The following is a 21,917-nucleotide window of genomic DNA, read 5'->3' on the forward strand; positions in this document are numbered from 1 at the left end:
CTGATTGTGATTTATAGTTACCCTGTCTGCATGTGGAAATTTAAGATGGAATTAATGCACCCTAATTTGGGCATCTAAAAGTTAATGCTTAGCACTGAAGTTAGCCCAAACTCTCAGTCAGGGATGAGAATTAGGTACCTCAAGAGTTCAGACAAGCCAGATAAGGTAAGCTTCAGTGACTAACACTAAGCAGTCTTTCAAGCCTTTTCAGAATAATTACTTCTCAGGAGATTCTGTTTCTGGCTTTATTTTAGAAAGAGAGCCTGAGGTGACTAGCTCTGGCTTTGTCTTCAGACCTTCAGACTTCTATAGTTACGAATTTCACCTAGATGCCAATATTAGGTTAGATGAAAACTTCAAATCAACATTGGATGATTGTGTCTGACTCCCTAAAACTTATTCTTACTCTTTTTTTCTTTTAAATTGATTTTAAGGAGTAAAACAACTTTTTGGAGTGTAGATTTTTTTTGTTGTTTGTTTGTTTTTTTTACTCCTGCTATTAAATAAAAAAGTAGAAAAAAAGTACAAATAAAAAAGTAGAAGAAAAATTTTCTTACTTTTTGCTAAAATGTCTCTTACAAACCAAAGCCCTTATTCTAAGAGAACTTGCTAAAGTTAGAATATGCCAGAATTGAGGCCTGCAGCTATAATGAGATTTCCTCATGTATAGTTACTCTAATATAGATTGTGTTTGCTTTATTGCATATTATTTCCCACTGGGCCTTTTTTTCATTTAAAGCACAGGGTAGGCAAAACCTCTAATTCTGTAAGTCTCACTTTTTATTAGCTACATACTATTTTATATTCCATGCAGAATGTGAAGTATTAAATACTGCTGGACTTTTCTGGGGTTCTGCCACTGTAAAGAAGTTGTTACAGATTTTGCAGTTGTGACCAACTTTTATCTTTTCAATGGAAGTGGCGCAAAATATTAAACATCTGTTAACAAACTGAAAGAGAGGAAGTCAAAGGCTCTCAAACCCCTTCATTGTTTCTTGACAAAACCAGAGTAGGATGTCACCTTCTTGACTGTGAATATGTATAATGGCTGCATCTGTGAGCTGAAGTTCACTCTATATTCAGTGGAGAGATCAAGGGTGGTGTTTAGACTAAACCAGTCTAATTGTACCCTAAAATAGCCTTTCTCCCGCCCAGCCCTCCCCATCCCCTGTAAAGAAAGTTCAGGTGATTGCTTCCAAAGCAGATCTTTGCTTTGGTCAGGTGAATCTCACTTGCAGAACTTGACTTTTCAAAGATAACCTTTCAGAATGTCTTCTGTATTCTATGGCTAACTCTGACTGACTTCTGTCAAAGAGGGGAGATGTTATGTTTCAAATTAAGTAATATAATAAAGCAAGGATTTTGTATATAGCAGCCTCTTGTTCTGTATAACGTGACTTTATCCCTGCAGCTTTAAGCAGTGAATTAATGACTGCTTTTCATAAGCTATTGCCATTTCTGATGTCAAAGCTACAGCTTTTTCATTTGTAACACAGTTTGCATGTGCATGCACACTGATGCACTGTAGGTAACTTCATTGCAGTAAATCACAGCATTTTTGATATCTGCAGTAATACAACAAGCTGGGGATGCATGGCCAGCTTCTAAAGGTGTTAACCTCTATGTTACAGAATTTTGAGAATTTATATTTAATCCCATGTATTTCATATCACTTACCCAGAAAATGTGTTTTTAAAAGATCCTGAGATTGCAAAGTTAAAAACTTAAAAAATACTAGTAGCGTTGGTTATGCAACTCTTAACCTTAAGTCAGAATTGTAATTCAGCTCAGTGGAGTGCATTATCAAAGAGTCTTAATTAGATAAACATACATTTCGTTTTCCCTAGTGCAGACTTACTTCTTCCCCCAACATGTGCCTTGTGTGGAGAATTTAAGGTAGCTTAGTGATATTTAAGCATAATGGTAAACAGGAAAAATATAAGTGCTGAGCAAGCCCAAGTCTAGTTTATTGAATTTTGTTCCAGCATGCATGTCATGTGACTGTTGGCTGTGCAAAGAGGGGCCCTTATTAGTTCTGCCAAAGCTTTACAACTGGGCAGATTCTACTGGAGAGAAGAAATAAGCTTCTACCTAGCTCAGCTTCTAGCCTAGTGGCTAAAACAAATCTCCATGAAGGTGGTAGAAGAGTCTTTATTTCATACTTCTTGGCAAAGAGCTCTTAAGATTTCTCAGAAGGCAGAAGCCCCATCATTACATCCTCTTTCAAGAGTCGCATCTGAAAGGCAATATAAACCATGCTTATGACTTGTCTCTTAATTTGATTTTAAAATAAGATCATAGATTTTTGTTCTCCAGAGAGTTTTAAGTGAGGTGGAAGCTCCTCTCTGCCTCTGAGTAATTTATGGGAAAAGTGAAGTACATTATGCTTTTCCAGGCTTCTGTATCTATAGGCTGAGCACGGTGACGTAAGGAACCGTCTTACTCATATGGTATTTCAGATATTTCAGATTCTATTCCGTATTTAACCTTTTCTTCACATTGTATAGGAAGTATGTGACTGAATACAGACCTCTAGCTTCCCATATAGATTTGGATTTTAAAGTTACAGATTTCACAGCTTAACTTTTGCATACGTACACCTTGTCCCTTTGTCACTTTTCAAAATAGAGTCCAAAGTACAACAGCATCAATATTTTATGTGATTTTTAGATTACTCTGAATTATCTGTAATCTGAAAGTTGTGGGTCTTCTGGCTTTTTGTTGGATTTTTTTTTTTTTTCAGTATATTCTCTCAATTTGGAAATAACCTTTTTAAAATTTAATGTAGTAAATTGTCCAGTGTTGAATACACATGCTCACACACGTGTATTTCCAGATCTCTTTGAGACCTGATTTTTTATTAGTCGTATCTAATAACTAGGCTCTTTCTGCATGGGATTTCTAATATTTGGAAGAATTTCCTTAGCATTTATATTTTTCATATTTAGTAACAAAAAGTATTAGTACATCAAGAGAGTTTGAAGAGTGAAGATGTTTCTAACTATCTGGATTCCGTTTTACTTTCCCAGTTATTTCAGATTTTAATATTAGGCCAAGAGGCAACAAGGGAAAGGTACTAAAACGTTATTGAATTTTCTGGTAGCTGCTGGAACATCTGGCTGTCTGGAGTAGATAAGGTATATGGCCAATTCACGAAGTTGTTTTTTGAGCAAAATAAGGAAATTATTCCTGCACCTAGCTTGATATTCAAATAGAGTAGTTTTTCTTAATGTATCACTTATTGATGTATTTGTTTTTGAATATAAAATCACTATTTTCTAAAGCTTTAGAAGCTTTATGAATGAAATGTATCACAGTATGCTCTGTTACTCTGATGATAGAACTGCTTGCAAACAGAAGCGAGGTGGCTGAGCACCGCTACCCTTACCAAGAATTTTAAAGCAACGACAAAAGCCATAATTCTCGAAAATGTATTGCATGGACTATTAGTGATATTTATGGGAATTTGTGCCAAAAAACTTTGGACACAGGCCTAAGTCATTCATCATTACGAAATCCTTTGCTTTACTCCCTGGGTGTTACCACAGCTGAACCAGGATGAGGATGGAAATATTTGGGATAGAAAGTGAAGTGTTAGAAATTACTTCTTGTTGAATCAGAGAAGGACAAAAACTCTTTTATGACTGATTAACATTTCATTTCTTGCTTTACTGGGATTTGTACAAATAAATACATAGATGTATATGGAAGGGCATGTTTGTTCCCTGCCTAGGGTCGGGCTTAGCTGCTCTACCAGCCCTCAGTCATGGTCACAGGATAGAGTTTTCCACACAGTCGTATTTCAGCTGAGAACCAATCCATGCACCAGTCTCATCACGCAGCAGCTGTAAGAGCTTGTTTGAACCTTTTGGAACAGATCTGTAACCCATATGCATGGGATTCACAATGTTCAATTACAGTTTTGATTAATGAAAGTGGATTATTCTTTATTGGCTAAAGAGACCTTTAGACAATAAGCCTTCAGACATGCTTATTCTTCTATTTCCATGTGTGCCATTGTCATTTAACTAGTGAAAACACTAGTTCTGAAGGGTTCATGGCCCCCCTCTCCTCCTTTAGCAAGGCAGTAGTTGCCCACATGAACATGGTTTGCTTTTCAGCAATGCAAACTCCTCCTCTGCTTATGTGGGTGGTGTCTTGTGTAATTGTTTGGGGACTGAGAGCAAAAGAGTGTGTACAGAGACTGAATAGAGCAGAAATTGTCATAAACAGACCAAATGGACTCGAATTCTGCACAGGGATGTTTTTGTTCTCTAACTGGGTAGTCCTAAAGATTAAATGAGACTGCACATACAGAATACAAAGTACAAAAATACAAGAAATACTTCCTGCTTTCATTTTGTTTTGAAAGGATGAAAACAGCTTTCATAGCCTGTGTGGGATGGATGCATTCTATAGTTGGAATTGAACAAGGGAACAGCCCAGAATAGCATTTTCTGTTTCACAGAACATGTCTGGCAATGAATGTGGTTAAAAGTACGAGTTAGAGGTGATGTAAGAAAATAGATTTTCTGCTGTAAATAACAATCTCAAATGTTCTGACATAAGCTTCATGGGACATTGCTTTAACACATGAAAACACCTAAAAAAGGAGTTGCACTTTCAAGAAAATAGGTGTTGCCCACCCTCAGCTGTCAGAGATGTAAAGCTGGCTTGTAAACACAAAGGTCAGAAAGGTAATTATTGACAACAGCAAAATCATTAACATCAACGTAGACTTGGTGCCATCAGATCACGCTGGGTGTTTCCAGTTTATGGAGGAGAGATCTGTCTTTTCTAATTGATAACCAGTTATGTTGGATGGTAGAATGTGTAGTTCAGTGGTGACACAGATTTTATCCCAGTTCTCTGATATTTTTTTTTTCTTACTCTCAGGTTTTTCAGGTTATTTGAGGGTAGCAATGATCTGTGCTATTGCTCTCATGGACTTTTATATTCACAGGGCCAGACACTTCTCGAAGTTGAAAATTTTGTGTGTGAAACAATGTTACTTTTGTGCCCTTATAGTGGCTCAATTTAGATCACCATGGTAATACCAAGATTTCACATGTCTGAATTGCTAAAAGAAAAATGTGTAGCAGAGGTTGGCTATGCCTTACAGACATAATGGTGTGTACCCAGTACTGCGGAGTTCATATATATTGTAAATTCACATACACAGTGCAATTGTTCTACTATTTTAAACATAAAAGGCTGTCAGCAGCTGGAGTTTGTGAAAATACACAGTGCAAGAGAAATGGTCTTGGAAAAGAATAAATCAAATTTCAAAGATTTTAATTTATAAGCATATTTCTCAGGATTTCCAAACAATGGGTAAATACTTGAATAGTCATTTTCTCCCCTAGGGCTTTTTGGTACATTTATTAAGAAAATAACAAAACCAGCAAAATAAAACAAACAAAAAGAAAAAAATTGTAGGCCATTAACTAAAGGCTCTATAGTCAGCACTTGGAGCACATTTGAAAAATGTGGTTTGACATGATGAACTTTTGGGTGTAGGCTGTGCACGCAAAAAGCTGTCTTCTCACAGATGTCGGGAGACTCTGTCCCCACTGTTTACCACAGTCTCCAACAGTAATGTTTAATAAAATTTCTTACCTCTTATTTGAAAGGTTAAGAAAAGGGAGGCAATCTGCTGCTCTGTAAAGACTCAAAGATACATTCAGGGAAACTTGCTTTCCATTTATGTTAATGCTCAGTAGTATATAAAACACATTTATTTTATCTATATATACAGGCCTTATACATGTAGTATCTGAATTGTCTATATCATATATAAGGGTATATAATACATCCTTTTGCTTATTTGGGGCCAGGTAAACATACTGCCTTCTTACTTTTAAATGAATATAAACACCTTTACTTTTTTTCCCCCCAAGTCACCTGCACTGCCTTACATTGGCTTGCCTTTTCTGTGGATCAAGAGCACACACACACGCAGATAGCCACTGCAGTTCAGCTGACAGGCAGTAACTTGTTAAATTACATAACTTGAGGGTATGTCTGAGCCCTTAATTCTTGTCAAATTAAGGTTGATACCACTGAGTTGGGCCATTCAACATAAAGGCAATGGGCAAACTGTTTATGTAATAGGCATATATTCCTTTCCCCTGTCAACCAGGAATACCCATATTCTGGGAATTAACAACATTTTAACCTTTGAATCTTACTTCCAATCCTGATTGTAACAGATGGCACTCTGTCCAGTGTTATCGTGTTACTGCTTTTTAACTGCAGTTTGGCTTAGCTTTGTTGTTTGGAGTGTGTTCTCTTTAGATTAGCATTCACTTGACATGTTAAGAAAGAAACCCAAATATAATATTCCACATTTTATCTTCCTCAATTTTACTAGTTAGTATATGTCTCCTGTATCCATGGAAGAAATATACAGTGTTCCAAGTTCTGTTTTCACATGGTTGATCTGCCACAAATAGCTTTCTTTTAGGTTTGCTGATCCCAGTAGCAAATGTTGTTAATCATGGTTCTGAAAAAAAAAAAAAAACCACCCCAAACTGGAGAAAAACACATTAAATAAGTGACAAAGGAAGTCTTTTTACATTTTGCCCTGTTTCTTGTTGTTTGGTATAATAGGCCGAAAATTCAGCTATTCTGTTTATTGGCAGAAATTTTAGTGATACAGCTGGGATTCATATGTTCCATATTAGCTGAGTTATTGCTGTTTAACTGTCTTGGATTAAGAGAAACTTTACTTGCTTTTAAGGACCACACCTTTGCCTATGCTGCCATTATAATGTAAAATTGGTAATTAAGGGAAGAATGTGTATTTAAGCTTACTGCTCTAAATTATGCAGGAGACAGTTTGATATTTTGGGTAATTCTTCTTCAACATTAGCATGTTTTCAGAATATGTTAGAGCTAAGATTTAAAAAGGGAAATCAATTTCTTAAATAAAATATGGATAATATGCACATGCTTTCCAGCATCAGAAAACAGTGTGCACCTCCTCCCTCCTTTCTGAATGTATCCTATCCAGTTCACAGTGTTTAATTGCATATTTAAATTTAATCACGTAATCATCTAATAGATGTAAGTGCAAGTTTAAATTTAAAATGCAACTCCTTGCTTTACTGAAGTGGGTCCATTAAGTCTGTGAAAAGAAAGAGTTTATGAAAATGCATACATGTCTGAGTAACACTGAAAGCAGAGTTCAGCAATGCCCAACGGGCCACTTCTACAATAGCAATCCACTTCTGAAATGTTGGTCTCTGCAGGGAAGATCACTATCATTATAATTAGAGCTCGACTACAATGGACTGCTCAGAGTAGCTATTCCAAAAAGTTCTTTGAAGATGAAGATGAGTGGTAGGCATTCTCAGGAATAGAAAATTGCTTTCTCAAGTGAAAAAAAAAATCAACAAAATAAATCTTAAATAGTTAGATGGCTAAAAAAATTTAAATTTTGCCACCCCTATTTAAAGTGAAACAATTGTATTTCCAGTTTGAATATTGCTGATGGGCATTAAAGAAATATATACTTTATATTTTCCTAGAATACGTAATAGGCAATCATACTTGAAAATAGATGTATTTTGTGAGCAAATGAAGAGAGACAAAAATATAGAAGCTTCATCTCCTATGCTCTATTTCTTTTTTGCCCTTCAAAATTGACAATTTTTTTTTCTGCAAATGATAAAGGCCTAATTACTAAGAACTGTTTAGTGCTCTTATGTACATTAATGGAAATAGATGTATTGGTATGAAAAATACTTGAAGATGTTCTGATCAGTTTTTTTTATTGTCTGTTTTTTAAATGCTTGTCTAGTTTTTCTTTAGCCTTCTTAAGACTAGATCAGGCAGTTGACTAAAACTGAAAACCTGACACCAAAGCACAGTCTGATCTTCACACCAACGCCAGCACACGTTGCTATAAGGACAGGCTTTTATACAGATATACTGCTTCTCACAGATATCCTGGAACTTCATGAAGAAATTTCTTCAGTCTGCTAAGACTATAAACTTAAAACTGCCGCTGCAAGGATCCTAGAATTTGAGTGAAAAGTTTTCTCTGTGGAAGATTGAGGTGCTTCTGCCAAGAGCATTCAAGTGATGACAAAATGATTATGACACTTATTGCATTTTCTTTGAAATTAGCATTGAAGAGTTGGAAAAGAGGCCGTAGAACTTAGCTCTGTGAGTAACAGGAATTATAGAAGAACATGAGGAGAAGGGTAGGGTAATAACTACGTGAGAGGAAATTTGTCTGTGCCAGTGGTCAGTCATCAGGTGTGTCCTGATGTTCAGAGGGAACCTCCTGTGTTTTAGTTTGTGTCCATCACCTCTGGTGTGAGAAAAGAGCCTGGCTCTGTCTTCTCTGCACACACCCTCCAAGGATTTATACAAATCGGTGAGATTCCCCTGAGCCTTCTCGAGATTGAGCAATCCCAGCTCTCTCAAACTTTGATCATAGGACAGAGAATCTCCAGTTCCTCTGTCTTTTTTGTGGCTGTCTCTTGTACTTTCTCCAGTTGATCCACTCTGCAATTTGGCAAGTTGAAAGCATGTAAAAAAGATCTGCTTATAAATTTGCTCTTCAGATTTTGATGTGACAGTGGAACATAATAGTACAAATTGAAGGTAAATGGAAATATTTAAGCAGATGTAAATGCAGCAACATTTGTTTCTCTTCATGCTGAAATCAGGAAATGAGCAACTAAACTTACTTTCTTCTGTATAATGGCCATGATCTGATCTCTCTATCTTTTTATATTACCCTATTTGCTAGTAACTACATGGTACTATAAACTGCAGAAACTGTTTTCATTTAATACATTTGTTGAGTTATTTCTTTAATTTTCTGGATTCTTTATTTCATAGAATATAGCGTTTTCTTTGGCATTAAGTGGTCTAAAGTCTTAGAATTAAGTAGATTTTTCAAAATGCCTTGGTTTTGTCAGTCCCTATGGGCAATATGGTATCACAAACCCTTTGGTTCCCATGCTTGATGTGTGTGGAGGAAATACCATAACTATCGCAGAAAATTATTCCTGAGTAATACAATTTCACTGATTGCACTAACTAAGCTAGGAAGTTCTCTCCTGCCATTATGAAATTGCAGTCACAATACTGAACGATTGTATTTATGTACAATTTGATTAGAGGTTTTAATAAAACTCTGGCAGACATTTATCTCACAATTTAAACTTATGACTGCATGACCATTTCTTAGGATATTATAGTCTTTAGGTTTTAACCAAGTATCTTCTGGGGTAAACAGGCACAGTAACTTATTTTTGTACATTAGTAAAATATGGTTTGTGGTTTCTTAAAATTTTGCCGTCATAAAAGTACTCTGTGTTTTATTCCTTTTACTCATTGAATTTAGGAGGACTTGAAAGTAGGTTGAAGTAAGTGGGCTGTCAAAATTCATAGGTTGTTTTAAAAAAATAAATTTAAAATGCATCATTTAAGACTGTTTCAACACTTGTGGTTAAAGTTTCGATCCTTTAAAAATATTTTTCACTTTCCACCTATAGGTGAAAACGTTTGTAGCTGGAAGCATTGCTTGATTCTTTGCTAATTTTGGCATAAAGTCAATCTGTTTAATGTTGACTAGGTATTATCTAGTACTAAAAAAAAAAAATCACTGAAGAAAAAGGGTTGGCAGAGTTGAAATCCTGGGTTTGATCTTGGAAATGACCACGGTGTCATGACATATGCAACAAAGCAGGATCATAATTTTGACAACATTTGAACTTCTGTGGGTGTCTCAGGGCCCAGAAAGTTTCCTTATTAAGGGAAGTTCATGTATTTGTGCCTCCCTCTAGTGGATCACTCTCTCAAGTCTACACTAGGAAATGTTCTCCATATTAAATTCATGTGACATTAAACATTCAGATGTCTTTGTTTTCATTTTGATTTCTTTTTCATTTGGTTTCTTTGATTCCATTCTCATGGACAGTCTGAATGTATTTGTGTGCATCTCTGCTCATTATTGCACCTACTGAGGGTGCTGATAATCATATCTATTTATACGTGCAACTAATGTTGCACATATAAATACATTCTCTTTTTTTCAAAGAACATTCTCTTTTCTGTGCCACAAACCTTCTCTGTTTCCTAGACTTTCGTTTATATGACTATGTTCTGGAAATGTCTGCAGTTTGCCTTAATTATTGTTTAATTATATTTCAGGTACCACCAAGGTAAATCTTGTGAAGATCCCTTCAACTGCTTCCAGTCCTCGAGACACTGCTCTGGCAGCTGTTATCTGCAGTGCTCTTGCAACAGTGCTCCTGGCTCTTCTCATCCTTTGTGTTATCTATTGCAAGAGGCAGTTCATGGAGAAGAAACCAAGCTGTGAGTTTCCAATCATTACTGCTTCTTTTTAAAATTTATAGAGTGGTACTAGTTTGGCATATCTCCCTGTAGGTAAAGAAATGAAATGTCTACATCATTTAAGTAAGTTTAGCATTGAGATGGTCAATGTAGCAGAGCCCAGGACTCCATCCAAGTTTGCCAGCTCAGTGTGGAAGTTTCAGCTGCTACAGAGAAAATGCTGTGTAAATGCCCAGAAATACTCCAATTGCATCAATTCCATGCCATACTCTGCTAGATGCTGCACAGATCATTCATGATCCAAGACGGGACATTACAGAGTTGCAATGTCAATGTGGAAATACCAGTTTGGAAGATCTGTGCATCAAATGCTATTGTGCAACACAGGTTAGGTCATCAAGATAATGAATGTGGCCAGAGTAGATGAGAGATCTGTCCTTAAAAGTTTTGGTTTTATGAGCATATTCAAGATGAATTTAATGCCTAAGACAGATTTGTAAATTTCTTTTAAATCCGTACCACCTCATCAATGTAGTTTGTTTATAATAAACATTTTTCTGCCTCTTAATTTAAAATAAGAAAGGAAAAAGTTAAAAGCACCCATTTACAGTTTTATATAACTTTTATTAAAATATTTTTATAGCCTCTAATGAAACCTGGTTGCCAAACAAGAATACTGTCTAGGATGAATTGATGCTATTGCTGCTTTCAGCACAAGCGGAAATTAAAAGGTTTACAGAGGCGTTGTAAGAATTGTTTCTAAACTTAGAATTTGCTTTACACATGAGTTTTGAGAAATTCTGACACAGTGAATTCAGACTTCATTTAGTGAAGTGCAGTAACTTGTTTGCCTTGGCCTACAATTATAGAGATTAAAGGAAGTCTGCTGTTAACATAAAGTTCTTTAAGATAATATAAACAAAATCCCAGTGGCTGAAAGCTGACTCTGGAAAATTTCAGATGGGAATCACTGAGAATCATTAAACACTGCAAAAATGTAACAGTGAATAAGATATACTCTCAAATCATCAAAATGAGAGCAGATGTCTTCCTAGAAAAGGCTGTAGTTGAACCAGCTGTTCTAGGGTTTGTTGCAAAATCTGTGGTTTACATTATTGGAAGCCACATGGTCACTGTGGATCTTTCAACTGGAAAATGTATGGACATACTTTATAGCATGACAATTACCCATTCTGCGAAGATAGAGGGCTCTGAGCAGGGAAAAGGGTAACACTTACTGACAGAGATTTTTATTCACTTTGTTTGAAGGGTCTCTGAGATCACAAGACATTCACTACAATGGCTCTGAATTATCATGTTTTGATAGACCACGGCTAAGTGAATATGACCACAGAACATGTTGCCAGTGCCAAAGAAGTACATCACAGACATGTGGTATGTTAGGTCTACTGAAAGGTGACTTTATTTTATCTAACACTTGAGTTGTGACAATTAAAATTAACTGCAGAACTAACATTGTCAAACTACCCTTTGTGCTAGGTTAATTTCTTAATAAGCAGAAAGGATTTTTAAGTAGATATTTGGTGGTTTGTGTTTTTTTTTTTTCCTGTATTCATTTTAGTGACTCCACTTGAAACAAAACAAAACAAACAAACAAAAGTCTTTATTATTTATTTCTGATAAAAATAGCTGCATCTGGCTTTGAGACTTAAATTAGCATGAGAGATTTACCAGAGAGCATCGAAGAACGTGGTATGAATGCTGAAGGACATTAACAACCCAGACAATTCAAATTATTGCCATTTTGTGAAGTCATATCAGAGCAGACGCATTAAGAAATACATAATTTAACACAAAAGCACAGGCTTAAATATCATCCTGATAGCTTAACTCAGTATGCTCCCACTTAAGTGTATTCAACTGAGAAGAAAATTAATTTTAAAAATAGGGGGTTAATGGCTGGCTTCTATATAACTCCTGGAGGAAGGACTTGGCTTTTATAAATATTTCAGTTTTAAAGGAATAAAGATGGTTTTTTGAAAATGTTTTTACAGCAAAAAAACCCTTTCCTCAATCTATGTATTATAACATAACTGGCTAATTAATACTCAAGTTTGAAAAAGAACAGAGACTAAATTTATACAGAGCTTTGACTGTTTTAACACGATTAAATTAATTTTCATTCCTTAGGACCAGTTCACTTGATTCCCTCACTGTGCTGTGATGAAACCTGTAGCATGGAACACAGCAGCCACAGTTGTGCTTTCCACTCACAGACCACACTCAATGAAAGGTAAATTAGTTTTACAAATATGTGTTAAATATAAAGTAATTTTTATGCAGTCAAATCAATATTTATACAGAGACAACAGCTGCTTGAAGTGGAATGAGGGATTTTGATGAACTGTACCCGTATCATCCCATGTTGTGCAAGAATAGGTTTATGGTGAAAAAATTAACTATTGCTTTGTAAATGCTGACTTGATCCATGGGTTGCTCTGGAGAAGTGGCTTCTCTCACAGGCAGATAATGTTCCTTTTGCTCTGTGGCACCTTAGAGGCTTTGGCCACCCCCTCTTCTGCTGATGGTTAGAAAGTTGCTACATAAACCCATGAATCTGGGAGATCTGAGGTACAGGTCACAAGTGGCATGAAGATCTTTTTTTTTTTTTAAGGAACTCTTTGGGACTGCAAGATTTGAAATATCTATTACTTCTGAATTTTGAGCAGGTTTTAACCTTTATTTTCTCCCAATCAGCTGAGTCTAAGTGCAGAAGTAGAGTAGTTATTTTTACAGCAAGGCCATGAGCTAAATATATAAAATTTATGGTGTCCTTCAGAGTTTCCTGGTTACAGATTTTAACACCGGATGCATTTATTTCTTTTAGCCAGGATAATTTTCCATATAAGGTTTAAATTGGTCTTCAGCTATTTTTTTTCTTATGGCCACATGTAACTAAAAATGTAGAGGCAGCTTCTTCACAAGTATGGTTTGTGCAAGGCGACTTAGCGACCTAAGTACAAATATCAAAGTTTTCTATAACAACTTTATGTTGTTTAAATACCAACAAGCTTGAGTCATCCTTGTATACCACTGAGGCTGACAAACTGGGAGCTATGTACTTTTTGAGGAATCTTTTGGCTAAGCCTTTAAAAATAACTGTAATATCCATGCTATGTGGACATCAAAGATCCTGTGGTTCCTTCCAGTAGAAATGGAGCTTGTGCCAATTTCCTTTGCCAGAATAATGTATTTCCTTCAATTGTGGTGCAATGTCCTGACTTTTGGCCTCATCTCTGAACATGCTTTGTGTGTATATCAAAGCTATTAAAGCATCATGTTTTGGAAATGAATAAGCCTACTTATAGACTGTTATAAGCATGTTAATGTGGGATGAGCTTTGTCACACTGCATATCACACTTAATATAGCCTTTGCATTTTTAAAAATTTGTAGACGGTTTTTGGAAATAAAACATATTGATTTAACTTCCTGGGTTTGTAAATACTTATTTTGGTGTATCTATAGTGAAAAGCACTACTGGACTTTCAACGGTGTTTTGCACATGTCATTATTATCATGCACTTTAAATACACTTGACGTAGATAATATTGAGCTTCCACTTCTGCTTTCTTCCATTTTCCATAAAGTAAAAATAACACTTGCCCTTCTTTAATGTTATGTCCTTTCCACGTAAAAGAGAATAGAAAAAAAACCACCTTTTCCCATTTTGAAGGCTAGGCAGAAGAAACTGAAAAATCTAAAGTGAATGAGTTTTCAGGTTTAAAGCAAACACAAAGTTTCAAGAAGCTTTGTTGCGTATTCCATTCTCCCATATTCTTCCCATTTGAAGCCACTTTGCCTTCTTTACTTCCATTAGATGTTTGTCTGTCTACAGTTTGGGGGAGAAAAAAACCCAAACCAACCAAACCCCCCTGGTGTTGAAGGTTCTAGACGCTGCCTAACCATCTTTGTTGCTGCACTTTAAGCCTGTTACATCTTGTCTTAATACTCCCCTCTCCATGCATGGAGTAAAAAAATAATTCCTTCTTCTCTGTGACAGTGCTTATATCTGAACACTACTGTAGTATTTTTTGTCATATTTCTGACCCTAAACAATTCTTGTTGTATTTCTGACCCTAAACAACCCCAACTGTAGTTCATGTTTTGTGGAATCCTTGATTTACTATCCAAAGTAGAGTTCACCAGGGCTTTTGTCATTTTCAGGCAAGGAACAAACTATTCCTTCTCAACAGAATTAGTTTGTACAGGATGTCTCTAGAGTATTAATACAACCCTGTTAAACCTTCTTGAAATACCTATAGTTACAAACGATCAGTAATTAAAATACTGATAATATTTTCTGAAATGCTTTCTAAACCATATGTCTTTTATCCTTCCACAGAGCTTCTGATTCTGTTGGAGAAATGATTCCTGCTTTCCTTGGATCTCTTTCACACTCTATCTGCGAAGACGTTCCAGATGCTTGGCCTCTTATGCAAAACTCAGCTTGTTGTGACAGCATTTCTCTCTGTGAATCACATTCAGAGCTGGCTGGAGGAGCTGCGAAATCCTGCAGCCCTGAGACTGAAAATGCAGCTGCTGTTGAATTGGATAATAACCAGGAACTAAGTGAAGTACTTATTTCAGCTAAGTCTCTTGATGGAAATGTTGTGAAGTCCTTTGAAATCTCCGAACACAAAACATGCATGGAAGTTTCATCACTTCAGAACTCGGTGACTGCTGAAAGCCAGCCAAAGTGTAATGGAACAACAAATGACTCTACGGACTGACTGATAAAGAGGTAAAAAACATAACTACAAAGGAATGAGAATGAGTGCTCCAGGCATGTAGAGCTAGATAAAAATAGAATTGTTAAGTTGTAGGGTTATATTTCTCCACAGGTTACACCTAGCTATTGCTGAAATAAATTAAACCTCTACAAGAGTTTGAGCAGTTTCACATTTTTGAATCATTAACTGAATTTGAAAGGTGTAATTACATGAACTGTGGTGTTGAAATAATATTAACCAGAATACAGGGGTAAGTCTGTACACCAGTCAGCTTTTATCAAGGAATTTTTTCATTAAATTTCAAGGGAAAAATTCAGTTTAATAGCCTTGTGACCCAACCATTGTGTGAGGCTAGCCTTTGTTTATGAGTGAGAACTGAGGAACTAGCTTTGCTTATTGCAAACAAAGCATAAAAGACGTACAAGTGTTCATCTACAAATATTTACAAATCCTTTCTGTGGAGTTACTGCAGTAGTAGTGGAAACACAAGAGAATCTCAAATACCTTATAATGCCATTTATATTCCTATGCCATCAGATAAAACAGAAGTTAGTCTATAAAATGCAAATTTATCTATAAAAGCTCAAAGAAAATACAGATCTGAGGTCAAAATGCAGAGAGGTAATAAACAATTTTCTCAACTATGTGACAGTGGAACTGTTGCAAAAAGTCACTCTGCTACTGCTTCATCATTATATCTTTTTTGAATATTAGCTGTGGTCCATATTTTTAAAATGGAATTTAAAAATTTTAAATTTTAAAATGGAATTTTCTGCTTTGAAAGTAATCTGGAGCCTCGAGTAACTAATCTGTGAAAGGATCCGAAATTATGAATTGTGTGCTGATGGCAAGTGGTGTTGTTACTCCAGGCTTATGCAGGCTGTGGAAAGCTGAAACAGTCTCCTGTGCATGAACTCGGAGGCAGGAACACAAGAAGTTGCCACTAATATTAATAATGCACCAAACTTAATTAAGAAAATTATGCTATCTGTAATTATGGAAATTTTGGGCCATCTGCAGAATTAAAACTGCATCCCTTTGATCCTCTTCCATTTGGTTTGCATTAACACTTTTGTGTTACTCCTAAATATGAAGTAGAAAGTAATTAGTGTTTAGCAAAAACCACATATATTCCAAAAACACATAAGTGCAACAGTTTCTTTGTAAATCCAGTCTTAATTGTTTAGGTGACATTGTCAAGAGGAGGAAGGGGAAGGGAACTGACTGTTAAACCAAGAATTGTTTTGCCATGGACTTCAGTGGAGCTTGTCACCCTGAAAATCTGCCACTGACAATATCAACCTTATGCAGGTGGCACATATTTCTCTCAGTGTATTATTTACAGTGAAAAGTTTTGCCTGTAACAATCCTGGGCACTATCTGCCCACGTGTCAGAGAGCAGCACTGACAGTTTTATTTTTGTGTGTGCCCAATATCCTTTGGTGACAGTCGTATGCCGTAGATGTGTGTAGGAAGGGACAGTGACCTGGATACAACTGCAGATCTCAACACTGCTAGTTCCCAGCAGTTCCTGATGTTTTAAGGGAATGCATTTCCATATTAACAAGATTTTAAAAATCAGAATTTTTGGGGTGCTTTTCCCACCAAACCATGCATCAGCTTCAGAGGTATGCAATTAATATTATTTAAGAGTTTTCTTAGATCAAAAGAACCAAAGAATTTCAAAATATGACCGCAAAAATTAGTTTTTATTTCACTATACTTGTTATGGTATATGAGTTGTAAATTTTCTTATTGATTCCTGGAGATGGAGATGGCTTTTCTAGCATCTCAAAATCCTGTATGCTTTGATAGTTTTCTGCTGTCCTCTCTTACTACTGAGATTTGTGTATAATTTTGAACAATCAAGATTTTCAGGAGGGTTAAGTTTTTCTTCTTTTTTTTTTCCTAGAATAGACACTACTTTTTAATTTTATGCAATTTCTCCCCATTCAGACTCTGCAGTGCATCATTATATGTGCATCTTCGGCAGAGAAATTTCAGTAGTGTTCATGAGACAGGACCAGGACTAGGCTTACTTGAGATTTATTTTCGGGATGAGCACTGGCCAGCTGTACAACTCCAAGACAATTATTTCATCTCAGTCTATATCATTTTTTCCTATCTGCTCTTCATCTTTTATGTCTTTTTGAGATATTTTGAGGCAAGGGTGGTCTTTGTACTGCCTCTGGATGTATTACAGTCTTGCATGGGTCAATGTTTTATTATTGTCATTCAAAAGAATATCATAAAATCAGAATATAATATATTTTTATATATGTACACACAAGTCTAAGCTTTTTAATGTGTGTTTTAATACAGGTTTAATCTTTGGGTTTAGGTGCATTTTACAGCAGGCAGTAAGTGTACCTCTACTCTTTTACTGTTCAGTCAAATATAGAAGCACATGCAGGTTTCTTATGAATTTATGTAACCACTCTCCTGTCACTTTTTTTTAGGAACTGGAGCTATTTCTCTCAGCACTAAAGCTAAATGCTTCCCTTGTGCTCCCCTGCTGATTCTCATCAAACATAGTCTGGTCTTCAGTCTTTCGTGGTTTCCAAACCAGCTGGGAAAAAATGGCATCATTTCACACCTTCTGAGCAGTTGTGTCTGAGCTGTAACAGCTGGGAACTTAAACTTCAAGGAGCATCCTATGAGGACCCTGAAAGTGGATTTATGATCTTTTCAGTTTCTCTTTCTATTTCTTCAGAGTCTCAAAACATCTAATGGAATGAGCTTAATAGCATATGTAAATGTAGCAAAAAATAAAAATACTTCAGTGTATTTAGGGGGGTCTCAAATATGGTTTCAAGTGTCAGAAGATGTGGGACAACACAGTGCCAGTTACTCTGCCTGCAAATTTGTGCATGCATTAGGATTTCTTTTCCTGCTGGTTCTAATTTTGAATAATATTCCTGCTATTGAAGAACAGATAAAAAAATCCATTTCTGTTTGTAAAAGGATCACCTAATAATAAACTGAAGCTTTTATTATGTATTAAATTATAGTCAATATGCTAGTTTGGGGAGTTAGAGAATTAACATGTTACAGTATGTGTGGTTGAAGTCCCCTCCATCCAATTATTACACTTTTGGGAGGTGGCATTGCTCTGTTAAGCGTAGCAGGAGATTAGCTTTAAATTAGATTTAGTTTAATGAAGGTCAGACACATAGATAAGGATATTGTGTTTAATTTGTAGTCTCAGTATTGAAATGCAGCACTTCTTGTTGTAGCATATAATTTTGAATGTTGAAATAATTGTAATCAACTCTCAAATCAGTATGTCAGACTATAGCAGGTGTGCCATGAAAGTATTTATACAGTGAGACTGTTACCAAGATTTTAATGAATGGATTATTTTTAAGGGTCAAGCTCTGTGGTGAACTAATTCATTCATTTAGAAGTCCCTTTCATTCAAGACCCTCTGTCCATCTCACTGTAGTTCCATGTCAATTGAAAATTTCCACACAAAATATAAAAAGCTGTGTGCTTTATCACCTCCTTTAACATCATTTCAGCCATTTTCATCCCTAGAATAGTTTTTGCTTCTGTGGATTATTCCAGTAACCACTACTGCTTAATTACACTCAACAGGCTCACACTTGTCTGTGATGAACTCTAGTAATTATTCCTTAAAGTACCCAATGTGCCTTGACTAAAGCAAAGCCATCAGCAAAATGGATGCAAATTGGCAATAAATATTACTCATCTTTCCACACAGGGTTTGTGTGGCAATGGAAATGTTGAGACAGTATTCAGAATCCATTATGGAAAAAGATTTTTTCTTTGAAGCACACAGAGGAAGGCTGGACCTGCACAAGGATAGCTGGAAACAGTACAGGCAGCCATGGCAGGGGGATGCTCCAGCTCTTCACCAGTGAGATTATTCATTTGTGCAACAGCCATAAATAACAGTTCCCAAGTTCAAACCTAAGACAAGTTACCCAAGGGATTTTTTTGCTGTTGTTTGCTTTGGTGTTTTAAGTAGATACCACCTTTTGGTCACTGTTGGAATAATAAGCAGTTACACAGTACAATTACTCAGTTAAATACTTCCACATATATGTATTTAAATATGAGTAGTTTTGAATAATTTCTTTGTATACTTTCATACATTTAAGAAGTTACAAAACATTATTTTTCCCTACATGTGCATGAAGAGATATGTGCTTCTTTGTATATACTTTGTAAATAGAAAAAAATCCAATGTGCATTTCACTATAGAGCAAAATATTTTTAGGACATATGGAGATTTAATTTTTCACTAATAACAGTTCTTGAAAAAGCAATGTTCAAAAACTTTGCCAGCATCTGCCACAGTATGTTTTCCCATTGGAATTTAATCTTTGTATCATTGTTTTTACCCAGCAACCCAAGAAATTTTTTTTTTTAAATGAGTGAAAGCTTGAGAACAAATTGGGAGGAAAAAATTAAGCGAGTGTTTTTTAACTATTTGTGTATATTTTGTATATAGCTTTTTTCTTAATTTAACCAAATTGGTCTTTTGTATATTGCCTGTGGCAAGCAATGTTGTACATGCCAATAGAAAACATCCACTATCACTGCATGTAGACTGCCCACATGTCATGTCTAGGGACTTACAGTGCTGTTTTAAATATTCCTTTAACAAATGTAAATTAAAATCTTGTATAAATTGTTTTGTAGTACTTTTTCTACTTGTGAATAAAAACATTACATGAACCAGTCTTGGTTTGTTGACCTCAAATTAATAATAGCTTCCTGTACAAATTTAGTGAGGAATTCTTCTAATTCTTTGAGAATTCCATAGTGGTGTAATTGTATTAATGTTATGGTAGAATTTGGTGCATCTTTGTCTTGAGATGTTTGTGGTTTAGCAGTAACATCATTCTTTAAGCAGGAGGAAGGACCCTGAAGAAGCAGGAAGTTAACATCAATGCTTAAAATCATAGTACTTTAAAACTCTTTAAAAATTCTCCTTCTCAAGAAAGGAGGTGTGGGGGAGAAGCTGGGGGAAAAAAGCTTGCTGTCTCTACAATGTCTCAGAAAAGAGAACCTGGTGCCCCACATCACTAGGCTGTTTCACACAAGACAGATAAGCAAATAATGAGAGGAGCTGTATTTCTGACAGATAAGCAAATAATGAGAGGAGCTGTATTTCTGAAGCAGGTGGAGTCATGGCCCTATTTTAAACGATTAAGAAAGGAATGGGCACAGTCTGACTGCCAAGAGCAGAAGACTGACAAGAAAGAGTAATTTGATAATTGCATAAAATTGGTCCTTATGATAAAGCCATAAGCAGCGACTGGAAACTGAATCCAGATAGATTGCAGATCCCAGGGTAAAGCCAGGGTGCTAGTGCTGGAGTGTGATAGCACTCTTGGTTTTTGGGGGGAAAATTTGGGGGAGACTCAAAAGCTGCTCTGTCCCTGTCTCTGGTTTAGCTGAGCAAATTTCGCATTGGTTCTTCCCTGTGTAATGCTGCTATTTCTACATTCTTTGAAATGCATAATTCAGAGCTTTACTGGGGATCACTTGCCCAGAGTAGCAAGGACTTCTTATAGCCCTGTGTCCATGTGCTGCCCTCCTGAGCAGTCTTCTACCTGTTTTTTGATGTGACTGTCACAAGTGGCAGCAGCTCACATGCCCAGCCCACCTGAGTGTCCCTGGAGTTCACTTGGAGGTCTGAAAGCCTGCACAGCAGCACCTGGCATGTTTGGGACGTCACTTTGTGCCAAGACAGGGATCTCCGTGGCTCTCAGCACTGCCAGAATTACAATAGAGTGCCCCTGACAAAAATTTTTAAAAATATAATCAATAAACAAACAGGAACTGGAAAACAGATATTTACTCTATCTGGAAACAAAATACAACTCAGAACACATGACATACCTGACCACAAAATTTGCATAAACATTTGCTCATATCAATTGCTATGTAAATGTCATTTACAAGGCAGCAAACTTCCATCCAAGCTTTCCAGAAGGTCTACAAAAAACCCACCCACCAGAAAATCTTTTCCCTGCTTGCATTGCTATTCAATACAACAGTATTTCCTGCCTTTTCTACAAGGTAGACCAAGCCCTTAATCCAGTGCTCCCCATCCTACCGGGAGTTTGGGATCACATGGCTTTTCCTTTGTTGTGGTCTCTTTGAGGGCCTTTGGTTTGCATTCCTATGAAGTCCCTCCAAGCAACAACCTCCATGCATTAAATTAATCCTCTCGCTGTCTTTGGTGATGGAGGTTTAGATCGCTACCTGCAGCACATTCCAGCGCAGACACTGCTGCTTTGTTTTGCCCCTTTACAAAAGGGGGATTGAAGGAGGGTGCAGTGTTTTATCAGGCATGGAGCAAGCTGAGGCTGGGCACTGCAGAGCAGAGCCACACAATGCACACTTTGTGCTGGCAGGGTGCAATTTAATCCATATTTAGTTTTGGCCTGAGAGATGGTAAAACCCATTTGCTCTTCACATAGCAGCACAGGAGCCATTTCGATTATGGCTGATAAGGTAGCGCTTTCAATAGGATAAAAATAATCGTGGGTGGATTTGCTGGGGAGCCTGCTGGTTTCCACAACAGCAGTGAATGATGGGATTAGAGGAAATGTTTTCTAATAGCCTGCTGATGGAGAGGGTGGCAGATTGGGGGCACACTGAGGCTTCCACACAGAAGCACAGCTTCAACGGCAGGGTCGGCCGAGTAGGACTGAGGGGGTTTTCCCATCGTTTGATTTTCTAAATCCTTATCACTGTTGGATTATTTTCTTTCTTTTTTGTTTTTCTGAATCTCACAAAAGGAGATTTGACTTGTTCAAAAGGTTATAAATGACATTTTTCAAAAGCACTGGTGGAAAAGCAGACAAAA

General features: G+C 36.4%; 1 protein-coding gene across 4 annotated transcripts in view; it reads left to right on the forward strand.

Moving 5' to 3' along the window:
• The window catches only part of TNFRSF19 (TNF receptor superfamily member 19), a 57,823-nt gene extending 38,044 nt beyond the window's left edge, over positions 1 to 19,779 (forward strand). For all 4 annotated transcript variants that reach the window (XM_040056263.2, XM_040056264.1, XM_040056265.2 and 1 more), the window contains 5 exons: positions 10,174 to 10,338; positions 11,587 to 11,712; positions 12,469 to 12,571; positions 14,683 to 15,081; positions 17,530 to 19,779. In XM_040056263.2, coding sequence (XP_039912197.1) covers positions 10,174 to 10,338; positions 11,587 to 11,712; positions 12,469 to 12,571; positions 14,683 to 15,070 — 782 coding nt within the window. In that variant the 3' untranslated portion in view covers positions 15,071 to 15,081; positions 17,530 to 19,779. The remainder of the gene's footprint in view (positions 1 to 10,173; positions 10,339 to 11,586; positions 11,713 to 12,468; positions 12,572 to 14,682; positions 15,082 to 17,529) is intronic.
• Positions 19,780 to 21,917: the final 2,138 nt, after the last annotated feature.

This window comes from Hirundo rustica, chromosome 2 (genome assembly GCF_015227805.2).
Source record: "Hirundo rustica isolate bHirRus1 chromosome 2, bHirRus1.pri.v3, whole genome shotgun sequence".
Lineage (NCBI taxonomy): Eukaryota > Metazoa > Chordata > Aves > Passeriformes > Hirundinidae > Hirundo > Hirundo rustica.